Consider the following 24325-nt stretch of genomic DNA (forward strand, 5'->3'; position numbering starts at 1 on the left):
TGTTAAAGAGGGGTGTGGAAGAATATTGGCACGCAAACTCCAAGACTGCAGAGTTAAGAAGTTACTACAGTGGTGCCTTGCATAACGAAATCAATCCATTCCGCGAGTCCTTTCGTTATGCGAGTTTTTCGTTTTGCGAAGCGCGTTTTCCCATAGGAATGCATTGAAATTTAATTAATGCGTTCCTATGGGCAAGAAAAGTCAGAACAAAGTCAAATTTGGTTTACAAAGTGTTTATTAAGTGCTCTTTAAAGGCATACATACTGTACAGAGGATTTCAAAAACGGGGGGGGGGTGCTGAGTGGGGAGCTTGAAGGCTGTAATCCTGTGCACACTTTCCTGGGAGTAAGCACAATGGGACTTACTTCTGAGGAGACATGCACAGGATTGTGCTCTAAGCTGGGGAGGACAGAGCAGCTGCACTCAATTGCTTGCTTTTGCTGTGATCATGGGGGGAAACGTGAAGGAAATGGGGCAGTGAGAGGGTGAATGAGCCATGGGGGGGATGCTGAGTGGATCATAAACTGACATGAAGATCCGCCCCTTACTAGTGTGAATGCGATCGTAAACTGGCAAGAAGATCCCCCGCTCCCTAGGGTGAATGTGAGCATAAACTGACATGAAGATCCCCCGCTCCCTAGGGTGAATGTGAGCATAAACTGACATGAAGATCCGCCCCTTATAAACTGACATGAAGATCCCCCGCTCCCTAGGGTGGACAGGATCATAAACTGACATGAAGATCCGCCCCTTACTAGTTTGAATGTGAGCATAAACTGACATGAAGATCCGCCCCTTACTAGTGTGAATGCGATCATAAACTGGCATGAAGATCCCCCGCTCCCTAGGGTGAATGTGAGCATAAACTGACATGAAGATCCCCCGCTCCCTAGGGTGAATGTGAGCATAAACTGACATGAAGATCCGCCCCTTATAAACTGACATGAAGATCCCCCGCTCCCTAGGGTGGACGGGATCATAAACTGACATGAAGATCCGCCCCTTACTAGTGTGAATGTGAGCATAAACTGACATGAAGATCTGCCCCTTACTAGTGTGAATGTGAGCATAAACTGACATGAAGATCTGCCCCTTACTAGTGTGAATGTGAGCATAAACTGACATGAAGATCCGCCCCTTATTAGTGTGAATGCGATCATAAACTGGCATGAAGATCCCCCGCTCCCTATGGTGGACAGGATCATAAACTGACATGAAGATCCTCCCCTTACTAGGGTGAATGTGAGCATAAACTGGCATGAAGATCCCCCCCTTAAAACCAACCAAAACAAACAAACAAAAAATTCGTCTTGCGAAGCACGGGTCATAAAAATTCGTTGTGCGAGTTACCAAACTTCGCGAACCGCTTTCGTTATGCAAGTTTTTCGCTGCGCAGGGCACTCGTTATGCGAGGTACCACTGTATCTTATTTTTGCACCATTAGAAGTAGAATTTGCCTCTTGTTCTCCAGTTGTGACAACCCAGAGTTAGTCATTAATCAATCCCCAAAGCTGACTGAACTTCATTCATGCACATTACACTCCATCATCATTATCATCATCATTATTAGTCACATTATTAGTCACTATTACGATTAGTCACTGTGAAGGTAATAAGGACTGTTGTGTAGTTTCTTATTGTTTTCTTCTGTTAGACAAAATATATTTTGATAGCAACTTTTCCTGGATTCCGTTTCCTACTTAGGAAAACTTTATGTAATTTAAATCCTAGAAATAGTATACAGTCATAGTTTGTTATCCAACCACCCGCTTCTGTCCACAAGTCAGATTCCTTGTGGTCAATAACCTTCATTGGGCCTTACTCAGGTTAGCATTCTACTTTTGTAAAGGAGAATCATTCTTTTAGAATATACAACTTTGAACTCTGCTCCCTACCCAATTCCATATTAGTGATGTCTTGCTGGCGAAGTCAGAATTCAGAGATCAAGGTATTCTGTAATTAACAATTCATCAGTTACAGTGATTGAAGCCCGTCATCGTGTTTAATGCTTTGCAGTGCATCTTGTTTTCCAAATTCAACTTCCTATTTGTGCTTATGGGCAGCTGTGGTGAACTGGTGCTAGAGAAAAGCATTTTGCAAGCCAAAATATGCATACTTTTTAAGGCCAAAGAGAGTGCAGATGAGGTCACCCTTCAGCAGTTGTTCTAAAGAAAAAAAGTAGTCCCATTCAAATAAACTGAAAATACAGCACCAAAAAATGAAGGACCAAAATGGTAAAATTCCAGGAATACTCTGCTATAAATGGTGAGCAAACGAGAATTCTTTACAGTTTTTCTCAGCAAAGGTAGAAGTTCAGCTAACCAAGCATGGGGAGAATTATTGTTGAGTTTCTATTAGTTACAGTGTGAATTAAAAACTGAAGTCCAGGGCAAAAGTTTATATTTTTGTTATGTTATGGTCAGGGGTTGGCAGTACAGATAGTTGTACCCTCCATATTCAACATAGACATTAAATACTGTAAGAAAATAATGAAAAACTTTATAGGAAAACATGCTTAACTGAGATGAGTAATTCTGAGAATGGGAATTATGGTGTTACCAGTTGTGGTATAAGGGAGAAGTGAAATTGGAGAAGCTCTGGATGTAGCTTGCGGGTGTGAAGGCAGTTAGGTAGCTGGGATGTTGTGTTGGTCAACCTTTTTGACAAAAACTCTTAATTTAGAGAATATGGGTGGAACTGTGACAGCCAACTTGCTTGGAAGCTGTCATGAAAGTTTTGTTTTGCTTCAATTAATAATATCAGGTCTTTTCAAAAGTCCCTTACAGTGACAAATCCACATGTACTTTTGCTCCTGATTCTTCATGATAACTGAAATCCATATATTGACCTTCAGTATTGTAGTGACTTTAGGGTAAAACTCTTTGGAGTCCATTTTGCAAGTGTAAAACCTCCATCCTGTTGTTGGAATAAAATAGACAAGTTTACACAGTTCTGTTGGCTCTTCCCTCCACCCTGTGAAAAGCTTTGTAAGGGGTACAATGGTAGAATTGTAATGCTAAGGGAATTGGGTGGCAACAGATGAGATGGTGATAAGATTCTGGGGTAGGGGAAGGGAAGGGAGGAGAGATGTAGGCGTTATCTCTTCCCCTGTTTGGTGGAAATAATCCATCACATGGAACTGAAGGGAAGAGAAGTTACCCTAGTATATGTAACTGTGTAGGATATGGATTTTTCCCCCTCAAATCTTCTTTCTGAAAATTTAAGAAAATGGTGTAAAACCTTCTTTGGATATATCCAAAGGAAGTTAGTCATGACTAAGCACTACTGAAATCCAATGAGACAACATAGTTGTGGGCAAACGTGAGTCTTCTATGAATGCTTACACCCCCTTGTCAGTTGCTTTCTTGATTAAAAACATGTTTAAGGAATGACTAGGAAATTGTCCAAGCTATGATTTCTGCCCTGCTTTGGAGGGTAGTAATGGCAAGCACAATATTGTGTTTTCAGTGTGAAGGTCGGTATACCTTTTGCTGTCTTTTAAATAGTTTAAATTGATTTGTATGATGATGATTGTAGTTTCATTTTAATTTTACCTTGGTTTGCGTCGTGTAAGAAGAAAGAGGCAAAAATATTTTAAATAAGGATATGGATATTTGTAGTGTGGGAAGGCTCAGACCTTTTCTGGAGTTCATACTCTGAATCTGGCCTTTTCAGTATTATAGTTAAACATTTTTAAGTAGTTTTCTGTCTGCTTTGCTATATGTATATGAAAATGTCTAGTGGCCAACCATGACACAATGACAACTTCGCATTGTGCATGGCTTTTGACTAGCTTTGGATGTCACAATAAATCTAAGGTCCACATGTGACAGCATAAATATAGTCATCTTTTTGCTCTATTCAATATTTTTTTTGTTTGACAAAGTACTTTGTAGGTTCACATATCAACAGAAAAAATTGCCAATTTCCAACTGTCACAAAAACACACTTTTGTATATGTGGCACTCTGTTGTGTGTTCAGTAGACCCTATAATAGGTTTGAGCTAGAGCAACAAATTTCAACTTGCTTAATTAGCAGCTAGAAAAAATATTTTAAATAGAGAATTTGTGACATTTTCTAAAGAGATATTTGAACCACATGATATGTTCATCATTTCTTCATCTCCAGCAAAACCAAGGAGAAACCTCTTTAGAGGTAGAGATACCTCTTTTTTCTTTCTTGCCTTTTTTTTTTTTTAACATAGCAGTTGTATAAATTTTAATGGGTTTCTGCTCTAGGTTTTTTTTAGCTGTGGCATGCTTCAGTTAAGACTATTTTTCAGAAGCAAGTGTATTAACAGGATCAGTAGTGGTTCATGAAATGTCTGTACTCAAGTTTTCCATAGTCGAAAAAAAAATGAATTTGAGATTAGGAAATTGAGGCATGGCTCTAATTTGGAATCTGCTTTTTTGGTTGTAGTTCCCAGAGTGTGGTTTTTTTGGCATGTATGACAAAATTCTCCTGTTCCGCCATGATCTGAACTCGGAAAATATTTTACAACGGATTACATCGGCTGAAGAGATACGTGAAGGTGACCTTGTTGAGGTTGTTCTCTCTGGTAAGGCTATTTTATTTAATAAAAAGTCATCTTCTTGACTACTGAGGATCTGGTACAACACTCGACAGTAATTAAAACCAGAATGTAGCCATTGCTTTGGACTAGTTGGAAATTGTAAGCTGCTTTATAAATCTTAAAGGTTATTTGGGATTAAGCAGATGACATGGCATCTCATTGAAACAATCTCTGCTGTTGAAAGAGTGATTTTTCTTTTTTTCACGGCTTAGTTATGTAACAGTTTTATCAGTGTTATGAAATTGGTAGGTTGTCAGTTATCTGATCTGTACTGGTAATCACTGTGTGTTTTACATAGCATACAGGATTCTTCATGTGGTCTTTATTCCAAAAAACACTGTTTGGAACCTCTCGTAAAAAATTTTCAAAGTGAATCCAATGGTAAATATTATGTATTGCATTTAGAAGGTCCCTTATTCCAACTGTAGCATCTCTAGGAAGGGCTAGAAGAAGCTTCTGTCTGGAAAACCAGTTGTTGTGGGCAGTATTGAGCTAGAAAGACCATTGGTGCTATTTGGAATAAGATAACTTTCTATGTACTGATGTATTTCACAAATTTGTGTAGGATATGAGCACAGGTACTAGAGTTTCTGCACAGGGTAGTCTCTCTGAATCTACCACTGTGTTTAAACATTGCTTTAGACAGTATTCATAAACATTGCAGTTAACAAGCGGGATTTATTCTCTCTCTCTCTCTCTCTCTCGTGAAAATTATTTTTTAAAGCTTTGGCTACAGTCGAAGATTTCCAGATTCGGCCTCACATGCTGTATGTGCATTCTTACAAGGCCCCCACTTTTTGTGACTATTGCGGAGAGATGCTCTGGGGCTTGGTACGACAAGGGTTGAAATGTGAAGGTAAGCTGGTCAAGTATGGTGAACTTTTATACCAGCATGTTTGCCTTAGTCTTCAGGCACTTATAATTGTGTGCATGCTCTTCTATTCTGTTTTTCAAAAATATGGTGGATGTAACTTGGAGGAAGAGATACTAATTGTTTTATTCTGGTAGTGGAAGAATCTTAGGAAGTGATAAAAACATTTTTAGAGGATATTTTTCTCCTATGGCAAGCAGATAGTGTTTGTTTTCACAGAGATGTTGAGACACAAATGGTCCTATCCTGAGTTGTTGTGACATACAAGGTTTAGGATGTGCAAAGGACAGTGACAGTGCAGCCTTGGAAGCAATTACATTACAGTAGTGATGCAGGCAGATGTGATGGTGCAAATTAGCTAAATTTTCTTTGCCTAGCCTGTCTTTATACCTATGACAAAGAGGGAGCCCTTTCCATGTGGCCCTTGTTCATTTGGCTTGCAACAGCTTTCCCAGTCCCCCTGTCAACAGGCTGCTGTCCAGATATTAGTAACCCAACACTTTTTGCCCATTGGCTTCTACTCAACTCCTGGGGTTCCAGCAAGCCAGTAGTACATTGTTTAGATAGTCTGCCAGGGGAAAGAGAGCTGAGGAAGATCAGCAGCAACATGAATTGCATAACCAGCCCTGTTTTCAGGATTTAGCCAGGGTGACGCAGGGTCAGAAAAGCAAGGATTAAGGCCAAAAAATTCTGTGCAGTGCAAAAAATCTGCTAATAATTACACTACCACTGCAGTGTGTTTGGTGGTGTTTAAGTGACTACAGTTAGCTTTACTGTATTTTTTCTGAAAATGTTATCCTAAGCAATCACTGTAAATGACGCTACCAATTTAAATAACATCAGGAAGATGTTGTTTATCTCTGTTCTCTCCACTCTCATGCTAATTTCACTAGGTTGTGGATTAAACTATCACAAGCGATGCGCCTTCAAGATCCCAAACAACTGCAGTGGAATGAGAAAGAGGCGTTTATCTAATGTGTCCTTACCAGGAGCTGCACTTTCAGTCCCACGATCAGTACAAACTGAATCGGCCACAGAAGAGGTATTTAATGCACCCCTATGGTGGGGAGAAAATTCTGTTCAGCTGCTGCTCTTGGTCCAAGCATGTAACCTGATCTTCAGCTTTTTTGAACATGTGAGGCTAAAGTGCTCTTTTATTTGTATCAGATTTAATTTGAGCTGGGGTTTGCCACCCTGAATAGACATACAATTAGTGTTTGAATGTCAGAGCTTAACTCTGGAACATTTTATTAGCCATTTTTCTATAAAATAATAATTATAAGAAAACACAGGGTTGATTTGGATGGTACTCTTGCCTCTGATCTAGCTGGCCCCTCATGATTGAAGAAGTGCATGCTTGTGCCATAATCTCCTCCTTACTTCTGCTGAGTTTTGCCAGTCGCATGGTGGGGCAGTTCATCTGTGAGCGCACATGTCTTTAATTACATAGGTCAGCATTGGAATGGTTCAACAGCAATAGCATCATCTGAACTGGCCCACAAATAGTATTTATAAACAGAGGTCTAAAAAAATAAAAGTAACTTGAAAAACTTTCTAGAGGTAAGACTTAGAGCAATGGTTCCTGAAGTGGTGGGTCGCCACCACAGCAGAAGGGCATTCCACTTTAAGGGGAATGGTCCTGCTCTGATGGCAGAGACGGCGCTCTAGCGATCGCAGCTCCATTGTTACCAAGGGGTTTGTTTCTTACCTGAGGGGCGGAGCTGTCCTCTTGCAGGCTCCTGGAGGCTTGCAGCCCCCTCCAGTGTCTTGTCTCCGTTCAGCTGTTGTTTCTGGTTTTCTCTATTGAAACTGCCATTTCCTAGAGTGGCATTAAATTGCTGCATTGCAGAGGCAATTTTCAGCAGGAAAAACATGTGGAGGTAAAATGTTATATATTCCCTGCCTTTTCACTCTGGACCTGGTCAAAATTGTGTCTCCATGCTGCAGCTACTTCTAAGTACATTTAAACCTGAAACTTCATGCTGATGCATTTAGCATCATGTGTAGTTCAGCATTTGGCAACGAATGCCAGTGTATATATATGCTTGTGCTGTCATATCAGCCATTAATGTAGGTTGACATGGAGGTTTTAGGTATGTCAATAAGCAGATGATAATTGAATTTTATTTGTAGTCTATTGGAATGAAATATTTCAGGGCAGATTTGGTTCTTTCTCTTTTTTCACTTTTAAATGCTGAATATTATATGAGTATTTTCATTATTGAATTTATGCCATATTGTATTTGTCATACTGTTTATGAGCAAAATTAAAGGATTACAAAAATCTCTTACTCTTTGCAGTATGTGTGTGTGTGCGTGTGTGTGTGTGTGTGTGAGAGAGAGAGAGAGAGAGCTGTGCTTCCCTCACTTACAGAAGGTCTTCTGAGCCCCACAGTGATGGCACACATCTGCCCATGGCCTCAGTGAGCCTCAGAATGACTGTTAGGTTGAAAAAAGTTACTTCCAGTTTTATCGTAAAAATGGAAGTGATGTTTCTATTGCCTTATAAGGCATTTTGAGGCCTGGGAAAGCCCCGGAGGAGGTGTGGGGGGGACAGACCTGCAGATCTGATCCCCCGTTAACTGAAGTCATAGATACGGAATCCACGGATATGGAGCCCCGCCTGTATTGCTGTATTATGTCCACTTTAGAAGTTAATGCTCCCGATGTCTGTCTTTGTTTTCCCCAGCGTTGTCTCCCAGAACCCAGTAAGAGGATTCCTTCCTGGAGTGGGCGTCCAATATGGATGGAAAAGATGGTTCTCTGCCTGGTGAAGGTTCCACACACCTTTGCTGTTCATTCTTACGGTCGACCTACCATATGCCAGTACTGCAAACGGCTGCTTAAAGGCCTTTTTCGCCAAGGAATGCAGTGCAAAGGTAGGAGTGTCCTTTTCTACAGTAGCAAAGTTAATGTCAATCATTATTTGGCATCATTAATGTCAATCATTAACTCTTTAAATAATCCCTAAAATCAGAGCTTGAATTAAAATTATTTCAGTCGGTAGGATGGCAGCTGTCAAACTGTTAAATTGCTAAATTATCAATGACAGTGTTGCCTGATTAATCAATAGGGGCATGCTTTTGTTGGTGGTGCTGAAAAAGACACACTTTTAAACCATTTGGAATCTGGTGGCCTATAGTTATGATGGGTGACTTTTGTTTGCCGAATGTTCACTTGTTTCTACTGCCTTCTCCAGAAGGCCTTCATATTGAGGCCTTGGTAATGTAAATAAGTATATTTAATCTAAGAAGGCTTAAAATCAAAACAACTGAAATGTTTAATTGGTGAATAAAAACAGAAATGATTAATTGGTGGACAGCTTTACTCATGGTGAATGTGTCTGCAAGTACCTTTGCCTGCTGATCCTTCCCTGCAAAAGCTTTCTGTCTTACTATTCAAATATCTGTGCTGCTTGGCTTCTTCTATTCCCAATGTCTGCTTGGGTATAATGCATTGAAAAATAAACTGCAAGGCACAGCCGGAGAGGGGGGAGTTGGGAGCAGGAAAGGGTTCAGCACCCCTGTCTGCATAATCAGAAAAAAGAGGATTAGGTATCTTGTCCTCATAACGAATGTTTAGTTCTGCCCCAAGACATGTTGGCTTTGTTTCTAACATCTGTGAGCAGAGTTGTATTCCGAGTGGGACTTTCTGGTTTCTCTTTGCCAACTTTAGCCCCCTCCCCATTCCCTAAAATTTCACACTTGAGAATTTGGGGCTCTCTGGAAAAGCATGGGAATTATTGTGGAGGAAGACTGGAGTAGGAAGGGGGCATTTGCACACAGGTCCCTTCTTGAGCAAGCGGAAGTGCTCTTCCACTCATACAATGCACCTTTGGACTCAAGCTGTTGTTCCTAATCTGCATCTCCTGCATTCATGCAGGTATCACTTTTCTTATAGACACCTGATTGGCAGTTAATTTTTAATACCAGGCATACTCTGAATTAAGAACTGAAAGGCCAGCTACATTTACTCTGTCCACCAGTTTAGTTCTTCTTGAAGACAGGAGTGCGTTTTTCTTTGTCCCTATCTGAATGTTGTGTAAAAATGTTGAGGCTGAATTCCACAAGACATTAAATGTGTCTGTGTATAATGAGTTATAGGCATATGTTTTCTCAAGAGTAACAACTGTGTAGAACTGCAGTTTGGATCATGACTGCCGCACCGAGATAGAGGTTTTTTACCACCACACTGTTTTCCCACTAAAAGTGGGTTTTTGGAAGAGGCTATTTAATTACTTGGTACAGTAATACTTTATCATAGGAAATGATGCAAACAGCAGTTTCTTTTTCTCACTTTAGATTGCAGATTTAACTGTCACAAACGTTGTGCCCCTAAAGTTCCTAAGGATTGTCTTGGAGAAGTCACTTTCAATGGAGGTAAGTGCAAACCTGTTTTCAAGTGGTAAGGAGCCAGTTCAATGAAGTTTTGGATAGCATGGCTGTTTGTCAAATTTCAGTTTCTGTAACTTTTGTTCCAATGGCTGTGTACAGCTATTTAAAAAGATAGGATTGATTTTTTTCCTCTGTGTGTGTGTGTGTCTGTGTGTGTGTGCGCGTGCGTGTGCGCCCTTGGCTACCATGCTCTGCTTTGAGGCTGTAGGAAACTAGATTTAATTTGCATTAGCAATGATCCAGGTGTAAGAGGAGTTCTGTTCTCAGATTCCCATCCTGTCCACACCCTTTCCTGGAAAGACCTGGTCATAATGTTCTTGCATCGGAGGGTAAGGAGTCAGCTGGCACAGGAGATGGAAGAACTATGCTTATGCCAATTTTCCACTGATGGACACTTGCCCTGTGTCAGGGAGTACCTACACTGCATAAAATGGCCTTAGCAAAACTTATCCCAAAAGTTTCTGCCAGTTCTGTTGTTGTGGCTGTGGTTGAATATTCCTAATTCTGCTACATATGAACTGGAGACCGTATCAGATTCTGTTAGCAGTCTGATATTTGGTTTTTTTTAAAATTATTTAACCAAAACTGTATTGTAAAGCATTTTGTCATTAGGCCTGAGTGGAACAATAATCTTTGTTTTGTTTTTGTTTTGAACTAAGAACCGGCTAGTCCAGGTCAAGGTATTGACATGCCAATGGAGGTTGACAGCAGTGAAATGAACAGCGATGGAAGTAGGGGCTTGGATGATGTGGAAGAACCCTCTCCTCCAGAGGACAAAATGTTTTTTATGGATCCAGCAGATTTAGATGGGGACAAAGATGAAGAGGCTGTCAAAACTATCAGGTTTGTGAATTAAAGGCAGGTTGATGAAGCCCTGGGGGCTGGAGATAAGAATAGGCCCTCAGTTTGGCTGTACTTGTTGTAAGAGGTGACTAAACAGCCACCGGGTAGATGGGACTCATTAGCCTGGGAAGGCAGCTCATCTGAGAGAAGGAAAACTCTGATCCCAAACCTCCACTGCCTTGTGGCTACATCCAGTTCTGGAAAAGGCTTCTGGAGTCAACCTCGAGGCAAAATCCGGAGCCAGAGTCCCTGAGGCAGTTCATGGCTGAACGCAGTCATGTTCTGGCAACTCCTGTGACGCCGCTGGAACCAACCGTATTGGCCTCTGCCTTTCCATTGGACCATTTCAACGACGTGGAGAGGGGGGATATGCTGCATGGGTAACAGCCCATCCTCCATACCTATTTTACCCAGGCTTTGCGCACTGGAGAGGATTCCAGAACCACCATTCATAGCGCGATACCATAGTCTTCCGAGACTGAAGGATGCCAACAAGATGAAGCTCCATGTAAAAGATAGTGTTCTGTATGAAGCAGAACGAATTCTCCTTTTCACTTTTTCATTCCAGCAGTTTGACATGCTTTTTCAGTCTTGAGTAAAAGTGAAAAGCAGTTCAAGAGACAGCATTAATAAATGTGGAATCGAGAAGCATGCAGGCTTTTAAGTGGAGTCCTATGAGAATCAACATGGAAATAAATTACATTATTGTAGACTAGTTAGTTATACAGACTAGTTAATGGAAAATACTATGCTGACCTAGATTTTGAGGGCTACTTTATTCTCTTGACCTTAGGCCAAACTCATTCCAATCCTAATGCAAGTGAATTGATTAAATGGAGTTACATAAGGAATCAATCTACCTCCTTATGTGTATGTATTAATTGTATGTTGCACTAAAGGAAGCAACGTGGGCTTATTCAATGTGACTTATAAACGAATCATCTGTGTTTCTCTTGTATATGCTCTTGGTTAAATTCTTTGGATTTTCATCTTGTCCTATCACCAGAATTTGGATTACGGCTTGTCTCATTGTTTAAAAAAGAGAAGAGCCAATGTAGTTTTTGGGAGAGGGCACTGGGTTTGGATTGTTGATCAGCTGTGGACTTTTTAGGTTGCCTTGAAAAAGTGGCCTCAATTCTGTTTGGTAATAGAAATAATAAAGCCCAATTTGACAGGGTCACGTGAAGTATTTCATTCAGTAAAAGTGCTAGCTTTCTATGTAAAGTAACTACTGGTTGTCTGCCACTCAGTGGCATCACTTAGGGTTTGCATCACCCAGTGTGAGAGACCAGCATGTCACCCCTATGATGGACCTCCTCCCATGCAGTGGGTGGGGCAATGCCCCAGGTGGTGGGTGTGGTGTTGTAGCATTTCTCTGCCCCCTGCTTTTTTTGGTTATAACTTTGGATAGAGTTTTTTCAATGTGGTTTGTTTCATTGCATTTTGCAGGAAATTACACATTGATTGATAACATGATGGCATTATTCAAAAATACCAAGATTTAAAAAACTTTGGTGAATAGTGGTGTCACTCCCACCCCCCCCGTGTTCACCACCCAGTGCGTCCTGCACTCCCTACACCCTCCTAGTCATGCCACTGCTATCTCTCATTTCAGACTTGGGTTGAGCATATAGTACCAAGTAGGCTTTTGCACCCTAACTTTTCCTATACCTGCTCTCCCAGTTAATGGGCAAATGAAATGGTGCTGAGTTCTTATCCTGTCGAGCACCATGCAGACCTTGTCTTGCCCTGAAAAGGAGAGACAAGAACACAACAAAGTGTTCAACTTTCATTCAGTGCATAGGGCCTCCCCCCTCTGCCCTGCCAACCTGTCTTTGGTGTTCTAATGCAGGAGTGAAAATGGGGGGTGATTTTTTTCCATTTTGGTTTGCTTCAGTTAGTTCTGAGTTTAGTAACTGGGTGAGGAGCATTTATAAGCCTTGAGGTACAGAATTTGGTATCCGATGCAGTTTGTTTTATCAGGATACATTTTTGGTCTAGCATTGCATAATTGTGTAGCTTCTGTTTCAGCTAGGGGAATGTTTAATATTTTTCTTACTATTAAATACAAAGCATTCCCATTGCTGAAGGTACCAGAAACTTAGATATACTTTGAGAGCACTCTGAGAGGTTGGTTTGAGTTGCACTCTTGTTCTAATACAAAATTACCAAAGGAAGTTACTGTTGTGTGTGAAATGGAAGGTTAGTTCCAGTATCCTTGCACTATTGCAGAGTATAAGAAGGCATAACTATTGATTTGCATGATACATTGCTGCTGCCCAAAGCCAGTAAGCATGTATCTTCATTCACTTAAAACTGTGCTGTAAAGTTCCTTATGGCCCAATCCTATCCAGCACCATGGGCTTTTTACGACAGCAGGACTAATGTCCTGCTGGTGTAAAAGGCCCTGTGATGGCATGAAGATTGTGCTGCTGCTGGGCCATTTGAGGCAAGGACGTTGCACTGGAGGATCCCTGCCACTGTGGACTCTGGACAATGCCAGGGCAAGTAGGTTGGGGTGTGTGTGTGTGGAGGGGTAGTTTGTGGGTGGGGATGGGGAGGGCAGGAGAGAGGAACAGGAGGGTGTATCAAGGGCAGGAGGGGGAGGATCTCATGACAACAACTTTTGCTGGATCCTATCCCCCATTTTGCAACTTGATAACATCTTGGCTTTTCTCAGACTTGCTCCAGCAAAATGGCTGGTACATGTCTAAGGAAACCCATAAACAATCAGCCAGCCTACCAGGAGGTAAGTAAAAAAAATTTACTTACCTCTTGCAGGATATCTGATTGCCTTCCCACTATAGCATTCATCATGTGCTCCATTGGCGTGACTTCATGCTATAACGTGGTGGGGGATAGGATTGAGCTGTTTCAGTGGTAAAATATCTTTGCCCGATCCTGAGAGGTGATGGTCTGAAGCAAAACAAAAGGCCTGCAGTCTTAATACTCACTACAGTTGTGGCCTAAATATTAAGGATTTTGTTTAGAAGATGGCTGTCAAATTGGAATTTCCTGGCAAGAAGGAAGATTCTCCTTGTAACTTGCCGGGAATTGTGTCATTGCTAAGAGAGTTCTCAAATACATACGGTGAGAACAGTGCAATTTTTTTCCAACAGCCCATCAACAAGCAATAATATTCCATTAATGAGGGTTGTACAATCAGTCAAGCACACAAAGAGGAAGAGCAGTACGATGGTGAAGGAAGGATGGATGGTTCATTACACTAGCAGAGACAATCTGGTGCGTATCACGAGTTCTCTACTTTTGGTTGTGATTCTTGCATGTTAAGTCCTTGACACTACTGTATATTGAAAACAGTTAAAAATCTGTTTTAAACTTATCAAGAAGGACAGTGAATCGGCAAGCTCTGTGTGTGCAAGCAGGACCTCTTCATTCCCAGCAATGGCTGGGGAAAGTGTCCAGTGTGCTTACTGAACTGTGTCTACCATAGCAACCAACAGAAGCCCTATATGCATGCAAAGTTCAATATCTCACTCCACGCCAATGTGCTTTAGCATAAACTAGCAGCATGCCTGGTGAAACTAGTGGGGGATGGGCCAATCTCAAGGCAGGTGATTTTGCTCCCCCACTTCCTTGTTCAGTATCCTGACGCCTCCTTCTGTCTTTTGTTTACAGTGGTTCGTGAGATGGGGAGTTGGAAAGGCTCCTTCCACATGTCCTAGGTTGTAGAGGGGCCTCTATTAATCCCTGTCCAAAACAAGCCTTATGAGTTGGCTTTGTTGTAGTCTCTGAGGTGTAGCTGGGAAGCTGGGCCATAGTCTGCCCTCTCCACCCTCTTTCTGCCCCTTTAAATCCACTCCATATTGTGGTCCTTCTGTGCCTCACAGGGGCATTTCCAGAGCTTTGCTGCTGCTGCAAACTGCTCTTCTGAAATAGGAAGCAGCTTCTTCTGTGAAAAAGGGGCACAGCATGTGCTGGGAAACTGATCATAACTCTCTGCTTTGCTGCAAATAGCTGGGGTTTGGATATCTAAAAGTATATTGTGTTTAAATATACAGTTAATAAGATCATCCTAAGCACAGGCAGAAGTAAGTGCCGTGGAAACCTGGAGAACTGGCTTAAGTACAGGGTACCAATTATCAATATTTGTTGCAGAGGAAAAGACATTACTGGAGGCTGGATAGCAAATGCCTTACACTATTTCAGAATGAATCTGGAACCAAGTATTACAAGGTAAGGGACAAACTGAGGTCTTACCCAGACTTGCTTCCATTTAAAGTGCAACTACCAAAAGGCCAATATTTGCTTATTGTCATTTCATACTTATTTGGATCCTTCCTTTTATTTTTTTTCTTTCTGCCTAAAAAAATTTTTTTTGTTCAACCTGGAATTATCATAGGTGTGATTTTAATTAAGCTGAACTTGTCTCCATTGTACAGTTTTTTATTTTTTGTTGGTTTGTGCACCATAAGATCCAATAGTAAATGGGCAAGTTTTGCCCCTTGAATGGCTTGTGATTTCATTCACAAGGTGGTGCTAAATAAGAATAGTAAAGTCCTCTACTTTAAATGCTATAAACCTGAAAATGCACTAACCACACCTGCTTGGAGACACAGTGATTACAGCACAGTGATTCCAATTACAGGTTGGGTCAGCAGGCTGCCTATAATGAATGCTGAGGGCAAAAATAGCTGCTAAAGTCAGTGCAGTGCCAGAGGTGAAAGAGAATTCTCTGATCCCTTCCCTGGGAGGGGAATAATTGTTGGGTCTTCCCGAGCCAAGACAAAACATCATTAGAAGGTATTTATATAGAAATATTTGTAGAAACACTGATGGAACCCAAAAGAGAGACTGAAACAAATACCACTTAATGGTACTTGAAAATTCCCTAGCTGGGTGCTGCAGCTCTTACTTAAATTTTCTTAGTACTGTGAATTTTGAGGACTTGTTGCAGACCTACTTCCCCTGCCACCTCATCCGTTTTTTGACACTTCCATGTTTTCTTTAGGAGATTCCACTGTCTGAAATCCTCCAGGTGACTCAGCCTCGGGATTTTTCAAATGTGGTGCAAGGCAGCAACCCTCACTGTTTTGAGATCATCACAGACACGATGTTGTACTTCGTGGGCGAGAACAATGGCAGCAACCATCACAACCCGGTTTTGGCTGCCACTGGAGTTGGACTGGATGTAGCCCAGAGCTGGGAGAAAGCTATTCGTCAAGCATTGATGCCAGTCACACCTCAGGCTAGCATTTGCACTGCTGCAGGGCAAGGGAAAGATCACAGTAAGAGAACAGAAACACGCCTTTTCTTTCCTAAAGGCCTGTAAAATGATTTAGGCTTGAGATCAACAAAGCATTTTATTCTGTATGTTGTATTGGAGTTCTCTCTGCTAGATTTATTATTGTGTGGTGCTTTTTAATGTGTAACAGTTCCCTGGTAAAGGAAAGGCATTCCTAACATATGGGGAATGCTCTCATGCCAGCACAGGTAGGGTTGTTAAACAGCAATTAGCAGCTTCTCCTCCTTACAGGGCTGACTGTTACTCCAGTTTTGACCCTACCTAGCTGTAGGAAAGGTTGTTGGCTTTCAGGCTATCAGCCCATGGCTTCTTTAAAGTTAATTTAAATTGAATAGAGGCTCCTACCTTCACTGGGCTGCTACCATCTTTGTATGGGCTTTAGATAGCAAAGGCTCTATTTGTGTTATTTGTGCTTATCAAAATCTTGAGGCTTGAACATGCAAGTTATAAACCTGCATTTGTAAGTTACAATTTTCTTAAATCCAGGTCTTAGGAAAATGAAAGTTGTTTTTTTTTTTTTTGGTATGAGTCAATAAGCTGTTAACTAGGCTTGAGACTTAGTGCTGGTCATCATAGTCATGGTGCTCCTCCTTAGTTAGCCACCTGGAGAAGTGCACAGAAAACAGCATCATATGTTTGATTGAGGAACTGAGGCAGGAGTTTTGTGAACAAGTGCTGGCTTTGGGTGCCTTGTGCTGACAAAGGAAGTGGGTGCAGTGCTTTATAATGAGAAGTCCTAGGAATTCATATATGTGTAACAGTCAGGCCTTTCCCTTGGGTAGGTCTACTAGGGTGGTTGTCCTGGGCTGCACACTTGGGGGGTGGCTGCAGAATGTTGCATCTCACTTTGTGTCTCCAGTTGACTGCCAGGTTAACTAGTTTTTCCTTGTCATAGTATTTTGTATTTAAAACATATATGTTTTCTCATTGCAGAAGAACTATCTGTTAGCATTTCTGTCTCAAATTGCCAGATCCAAGAAAATGTGGTGAGTCATATATGAATAATATTGTAACTGGATTGTTATCCGTTGTCCCTTGATAGTTATTTTATATCAAAACAGAGTTAAAAACATAAGAAACACGAAGAACTCCTTGTTCCCATTTGGTGACCTAGCTTATTTAACATGAGTTTTTCTCCTGAAAAACTTTCTATATATGGTAAAGTCTCCTTAATTTTACAGAAAAATAGGACACAAGATGAGACCTTGTAAATGATACATTAAGTTGTGTGTGTGTTTTTTGATATGTGAGAATTGGTGTAAACGTAGTAAATCTCAGCTGCCAAATTTTAAACCTGTAATCCATATTTATTGTCTCTTTGTGGATAAACTTCTTTTCCTCTTATATATTCTTTGTGGGGGTTGCCTCCTGGAATCTTCTTTCTAGTTACTTCGCTGGAGAAGGAACTACTCAGTTCCCCAAGCACAAATGTGTATGTGTGTTGAGCTGAAACCTTATAAAACATGACTTTGCTTTAATTAGGTTCCTTTCAACAGTGGTTCATTTTGTTGAAGGAAAAAGATGTGGTCTCTAAAAATACACTGTTACTTTAAGAATGTGCAGTGCAGTGAAATTCAGTGAGACTTCCTTTGGAATAAATAAGTAGTCTGCACATTTGTAAAATTTTTGTTTACTCAGCTAATGATAGAATACTCAGTCAATTATTGTACTGATAGTGGCTGGTGTAACTGTTAAATGGCTTGTATTCTGCCGTCCTTTGTATTATGTTTATTTCCTAGCAGTATGCTTGTCATGTTTGTATGAGGGCCAGACAGATTACCAAGGCGGTGGGAGTTTCACAGGTGAAGTGCTGCTGCCAAAAAGGCTTTGTCTTGTATCACTGTTGGTCATTCCTCCAAAGATGGTAAAGCATGAGTCATGGCCTCTTTTGAAGATCTGAACTGGTGGGCAGGTTTCTATTAGAGAAGACAGTCCTTTAGATACTGTGGATCCAAACTATATAGCACTTCAAAAGTGATGGCTAGTAGTATATGAGGTGCACTCTCTCTCTCTGTGTCATTTGTTTGAATGTGATGTTCAAGTGATGTAACCTAAAATTTACTTGCCCCCTTTCTTTCCTTAGGATATAAGTTCGGTATATCAGATCTTTGCTGATGAGGTACTGGGTTCGGGTCAGTTTGGTATTGTGTATGGAGGTAAGTTTGAATAAGCAGTCCCTACAAGCACAATCCTGTGAAGCTATATTCTCTGCAATGTTCTTTTGCTGACAGGTGAAAGAGTAAAAACAAACTGATCATAGAAAATTAAGACTTGGAAGAGATCTCATAGGTTGACCATCCATTGTAAAACATGATAGTAATACTGGGAAATTTGATACAATAAACTTGAGGTGTTTTTTCCAAGTCCATTTTCTGCAATTCCACTTTTAAAACTTGTGTCATCATCCACAAGGGTTTGGAATCTACTTAAAATGGGTTCCTCAGTCTTGCCTCAGGATCCTTGGTTGGACAGTATGTCTTGCTGTTTCTTCAAGAGATATTATCCACTGTTTGCCTTTTGCCATGTGTAACAATTTTATTCCTTTCTCAATTGGCTCTTTTTTTTAACCTTGTGGAAACCGAGCGGTATTACCATTGGATTATGTTTCACTGGATGAGAAAAAGCCTAAAGCTTTGTACCATTTACTTCTGCTTAAATCTTTAAGGCAGGTACTCTCTGCTTGCTCCATGCAACTGTCTTCCAGAACAGTTACTGACTTAATGCAGGACTACCAGTACTGAATAAGAAGTTCCAGGTGAGGTCTAGCTAGGCCTCTAAAACAGTAGTAGTGTAGTGTCCTTGTAGTATTTCTGTAGCATTCTTTGTGTCCCTTGCAGCTTTATGTATATTTTGCACACCTCTCAAACAGACTGATCAGCTTTTCTTATGAACAGGTGTTTCCTGTACCTTAGATAATTTCCCTTTTATATATTTATGTATGAGAGTATCAAGGCTTTGTATGCCTTATTCTGTGTTTTACCTGAAGGCAAATGTGGTGGTGTCTTGGGTGATGCTGAGGGCAGTGTGTTGGATTCGCAGTATAGTTTCCATTTGTAACTCTCATTAATCCTGGAAAGATTCCATTCTCTCAAATGAGAATAACAATGATTCCCTTGAACAATGGTGACTAGGACTGTGATCAGATCTCTTTGTGCATTGCAACTGTGATAGAAATTGGTAATATAATGGGAAAGATCACAAGGAATAACTTTTGAAATTCTCTTATTGAATTGGTGCAAGGACAAGAGTATATTTGAGAAGCACGTGTATTCATTCTAGAGCTGTGCCAGACTTTGTGATTTGTTGAGATTTATATCCGTATCGGAAATGTAGTGGGACAGATGTGTCTCCTAGTAAGTTCTGCTTCTTTTGACTGTTGGTAGACAGGGACAGAGGCTTTCTCTCTCTACTCCCTTTCCTACCTTGATGCACAGCACTTGAAGTTTTAAGGTGAGATATCAGCAGTAATGTTTTAACCTGACTAGACACCATTGCAGTCTTTCTTTTAAGCAGACTTTAATTCTAGAAAAGTACTTTGATGGGATGCAAACACAGCACAAAAGCCCTGTGCAGTCTGCAGCTGGCTCCCCCCCATATGATCATTTTATTCCCAAGTGGTGGTGTGTTCATGCATTGAACTTCAAGTTTGTATAGGAGCCTGCATGCTTCAAATTCAACATGCATTGATCCTGTGCACATGTTTTATGCACCTTGGTTTTGTGGTGTCCAGATTATAGGGTCTACACACGTTAGACTTTCTGTGTATAAGCCATTATGCAAATGTGAAGTGTAGTATGTGAACTTGGTGGCAATGGTAACAGATAGGCATTATCTCAAATCCATCCCCCCGTCTCCATGCATATAGCCATACAGGGCTAATATTTTCATGGTTTCAGATTCTACTTCCTGCATATTATTACCAATATCCATCTCTCTGTGCTAAAGGATGTCTTTCTACACTATCCATTAAAGTTGATTGGGAATATTAAGCGCTTTTTTGTGTATGTTGTGTAGGAAAACATAGGAAGTCTGGAAGAGATGTGGCAATAAAAGTCATTGATAAAATGCGATTCCCTACAAAACAGGAAAGTCAGCTCCGCAATGAAGTGGCCATCTTGCAGGTACATACAAAATAGATTATTTGAGTATTTATGTTGTAGTGATCCACAAAATTGATTTATATACTACTGTGACTAAATGAGAGTAATTTGAGGCTCAAATTATACATAGTAGTTATCCTTTGTTGTTGTTTGCTGTAGAAGACTAGATATATCAGAGTGTTGGGAACATCCATTGTTTTGCATGATCACTGTTGATATCATTAAGAGCAGCCTCTGAGTACTTTCATATCTGTTATGTTTTCACTGAGTAACTCAGGGAGATCATAAAAAGAGCCATTGCTTATATTTTCTGTCTGTAAACGTTGCTAGGGTTTGTTTGAGTGCTTCCTAAATCCTAACGTGTAGCTAGTGTCCAGATCAAACAAGACCTATCTGTAGTCTGACTTAGAATACACAATGGGATTGTGTGATTCGTGTTAATTTTGTGTGTTGATTTTGTGGCTTTTCTAGAATTTGCACCATCCTGGGATTGTAAACCTGGAATGTATGTTTGAAACTCCAGAAAGGGTTTTTGTTGTGATGGAAAAACTTCATGGTGATATGTTGGAGATGATTCTCTCTAGTGAAAAAAGTCGACTTCCAGAAAGAATCACCAAGTTCATGGTTACGCAGGTGATTATTCAGTTTGTAACTGCACATATGTTCCTGTCCTAACACAGCCAGTATGCTGATGTGTAATGGTTCCCCTGCTAACTAGTAAGAGGCACTTTTTCAAGTGGGTGCTCCTCTTTTATTCAGCAGGGGGAGAGTAACTGGCCCACCTCCCCCCAGCAGTGTCTTTTCTAGTGGCTGTCTGCTGGTGTTCTTTTGCATATTTTTAGATTGTGAGCCCTTTTGGGACAGGGAGCCATTAGTTATTTGATTTTTTTTTCTGTAAACCACTTTGGGAACTTCTTGTTAAAAAGCGGTATATAAATAGTTGTTGTTGTTATTATTATTAGCAACGGCCCTTTCTCCCTTGCTATCCATTTCACTCTTCTTGTTGGTGAGAATGGAGCTGCTGGGAAATGGGCGGTCTTCCTGCTGCCATCCTTCAAAATAAGGAAGCCCAGACAGAAAGAGGCTGCCTTGGGGATGTCCCTTTCCAAGGTTAAAGAAGACAGATAGCATCCCAAGTGAAACAGACAGCTACAGCCAGGACTGGCCCAAGACCTCCTGATACCTGAAGCAATATGCCAACTGCTGCCTCCCCCTTACCTGATGAGGTGCCAGCCAGCTTCTGCTCCTCCCATTCTTCAGTTCTCACTTAGCACCCTTCTCTACTCCACACCTCTTATCTGTCCCCCTCTTCCTTTTCAAATCCAAGGAATGGAAGGAAAAGAAGGGGCAGTGGAGGCAAGAAGGTAGACAGAAATGGGTATCCCCACCCAGTCTGCTGCCTGAGGCAACTGCTTCAGTTAGCCTCATGGTTACCAGCCCAAGCTAAAGCAATAGACATTCTAATATGCAGAAACTTACGATGTCAGGCAACCTTTTGGTCCCAGAGATGCCGGATATTGCAGCGTTTACTGTATAACTCACTTTCACTATTGACTTAAAGTCACTTGTGAATTTAGTTTGTGAGTCCCCCTTCTCACTTCCAAAATGTTTAAAAGAGGGGAGTGGCAAGGCTCTGTGGAAGATACTGTGTATGTTTTTTTTGGGAAAAACTTGGACTGTTATAAAATTCAACACTGTTCTTGTCTATCTGACCTTTGGAATTTGAGTTATTTTGAAATGTTTCTTTCTATTGTAGATACTTGTAGCTTTGAGGAATTTGCATTTCAAGAATATAGTGCACTGTGATTTGAAACCTGAAAATGTACTATTAGCATCAGCTGAGCCATTTCCTCAGGTAAAGAATAAAGCATTCTTCTGATGCAGTATACTTTGCAGATATAAACTGAAAATAGGATTTTTCTTTCCCCTGCATTTTTCTGGGAATAGAAGAATTGTGTTGATGTTTCCTTTGAGAATAAAGAATTGTTTGTACTTTGGCCGTATCTCATAAAGTTATGGCCATATTTTAAGTATTTATAGGTACCTGAGCCTAAATCCAACCTAAATCCCAGCATGGTGATGCAGCTGCACCAATGTGGGCTCTGCTGCATCCAGTGGGGGATTTTTGTCTGCTGGAGGTCTCCTTGGGGTAAGGAAACTTTTGTCCCTTTTCCTCTGGGTAAGATCCAGCCACTGTAGTGAATCAACTTGGACCTGCACCAGTGTTATCACTGGCGCGCAACTGTGTTGGTCTGTGAGGGGACCTGGGATTTGGTGTACATTGTCACTGATCCCATCCCGACAGGCCAAAACCACCCTCCCTCTGCCTCTCTTTCACCCCCTCCCCATCCTTCCTGCCTCGTTCTGCCCCCTGCACTGCCAGAACAAGCATTCAACCAGCACTGCCCTTCCGTATGATTCGATCTGTGAGTGAATTGTTACCAGCCCCACAGGCTAAGACTATTCCTTGTGATTAGCCATAAGGATCCAGCCAAGCCAGTTGGTATTAACATGTAATGCAAATGGCTTAGTGCCATTTTTCTAGTTAGCATTTGTTGTAAAATTCCTGGCACCGAGCTGCTCCTGACCTTTAAATAATCCACTTTTGGAGTGTGCATATTTTATTGATATTTCTGTTTCTTTGTTAAGGATTGAAATGAGGTTTCTGAGGGTGTATGTGCATGTGGATTTTTTAAAACACTTTTTTCTTTTGCAGGTGAAGCTCTGTGATTTTGGTTTTGCACGCATTATTGGAGAGAAATCTTTCAGGCGATCTGTGGTGGGAACCCCTGCTTATCTTGCCCCTGAGGTGCTTAGGAGTAAGGGCTACAATAGATCTCTGGATATGTGGTCAGTGGGAGTCATCATCTATGTGAGCCTTAGTGGTACATTCCCATTTAATGAAGACGAAGACATAAATGACCAGATCCAAAATGCAGCATTTATGTATCCACCAAATCCCTGGAAGGAAATATCTAGTGAAGGTAAATGGAATTGGGAGACCTACAGGTCCAGCTTAGTTATACATGGATGTTTTATACCTGGATTTGACTCAACGCGAATGGCCACTGCAAATGAGAAGGAATGTGCTGATCCCTGGAGAAGGAAAAAATGCACCCCATTAAAATCAGTTTAAAAAATTGAACAGTCCTTTAACAGCCTCCTTAATGAGAGAGAGAGCAGCTGGCTGACAGTCCATCAATCCTTCTCTCTCCAGGCGACCCCTTCCTTTCCCCTGAGCACGTGAAAGAAAGGTGATCACTTTGCATTGGTGAAGGGAGGGGCTGAGTGAAGCGCCTTTCTAAGCTCTTGGAGGACAACACTGATGGATTGTCTTCTTAATGACTCTTATCTTACATCACAAAAGTCAGCAAGGCTGTTTTTCAATCACAAGAACAAAGAAACTTTGTTTTTTAAATTGATTTGCTAGAGTGCATTTTTTGCCATCCATGTGAGTGCTTGGAACAGAACCCATGTGAATAATGAGGCTCAACCTGTATATTGCAGTACTTTGGATCATAATATTTCCCACACAGCAAAACCTCATAGCTAAGAAAGAAAGAAAGAACTATTCAATGATGTATGAAACCATGAATAGGTGTGGTAAAGTGCCTGAGAGATGAGCAGGGCCAGGCCTATGTACGTGGTGGAAATGTCATTTCTAGATCTTCTACTGGCTTCCTATTTTGTCTTGGGCAAGATAAAAGTCTCCTGAGGTGGAGCTATGACTCAGTGATAGAGCATATGACTTGTAGACATAAGGTCACAAGTTCATCCCTGGTATCCCCAGTTTAAAAGGATGTCAAGAAACAAGACTGGAAAGAACACGCGGAGTTCTAGTTATCATAGCCAGCACAGAGAGCCTTTTGTGGCAACATGGTGCTCAATCACAACCATTTTCACTTGGTATAAAAGTATTCTAAAATGCTCCTTAATACATGGCCCTTTCCCAAGTTTTTTCTTCTTCTTCAGAGTAGCAAGATACTTGGTAATGCCTTTCAGTCTGGCCTTCCAAGAGTGGCTTTGAGTATGCTTACTGCAGTCTTTTAAAAATCCATGCTAGTGTATGAACTAGTAAGGTGGAATTCATTATTTGGGCCAAATATGTACCTCTGCAGCAAATGTAAACTTTCAGACTTTAGTCCAGTCCGAAGATTGTATAAAGAAAAACTGTTTTAATTGTAGGTATCAAATTTGTATTGAAACCATCCAAGGAATGAAATGGCTTCTTCTTATGTGTACTGTTTTCAATTAAGTGTGATTAAGATGAAAACCAA

General features: G+C 40.9%; 1 protein-coding gene across 2 annotated transcripts in view; it reads left to right on the top strand.

Moving 5' to 3' along the window:
* PRKD3 (protein kinase D3) overlaps nucleotides 1-24325 on the top strand; it is a 62274-nt gene that overhangs the window by 28670 nt on the left and 9279 nt on the right. For both annotated transcript variants that reach the window (XM_066617880.1, XM_066617888.1), the window contains exons 3-17: nucleotides 4421-4559; nucleotides 5299-5430; nucleotides 6339-6487; nucleotides 8135-8324; nucleotides 9747-9824; nucleotides 10499-10682; nucleotides 13802-13925; nucleotides 14802-14879; nucleotides 15655-15931; nucleotides 16882-16934; nucleotides 18032-18104; nucleotides 19963-20069; nucleotides 20520-20681; nucleotides 21805-21903; nucleotides 22765-23032. In XM_066617880.1, coding sequence (XP_066473977.1) covers nucleotides 4421-4559; nucleotides 5299-5430; nucleotides 6339-6487; nucleotides 8135-8324; nucleotides 9747-9824; nucleotides 10499-10682; nucleotides 13802-13925; nucleotides 14802-14879; nucleotides 15655-15931; nucleotides 16882-16934; nucleotides 18032-18104; nucleotides 19963-20069; nucleotides 20520-20681; nucleotides 21805-21903; nucleotides 22765-23032 — 2113 coding nt within the window. The remainder of the gene's footprint in view (nucleotides 1-4420; nucleotides 4560-5298; nucleotides 5431-6338; nucleotides 6488-8134; nucleotides 8325-9746; nucleotides 9825-10498; nucleotides 10683-13801; nucleotides 13926-14801; nucleotides 14880-15654; nucleotides 15932-16881; nucleotides 16935-18031; nucleotides 18105-19962; nucleotides 20070-20519; nucleotides 20682-21804; nucleotides 21904-22764; nucleotides 23033-24325) is intronic.

Source organism: Tiliqua scincoides, chromosome 1 (assembly GCF_035046505.1).
Source record: "Tiliqua scincoides isolate rTilSci1 chromosome 1, rTilSci1.hap2, whole genome shotgun sequence".
In the NCBI taxonomy this organism is placed as follows: Eukaryota; Metazoa; Chordata; class Lepidosauria; order Squamata; family Scincidae; genus Tiliqua; species Tiliqua scincoides.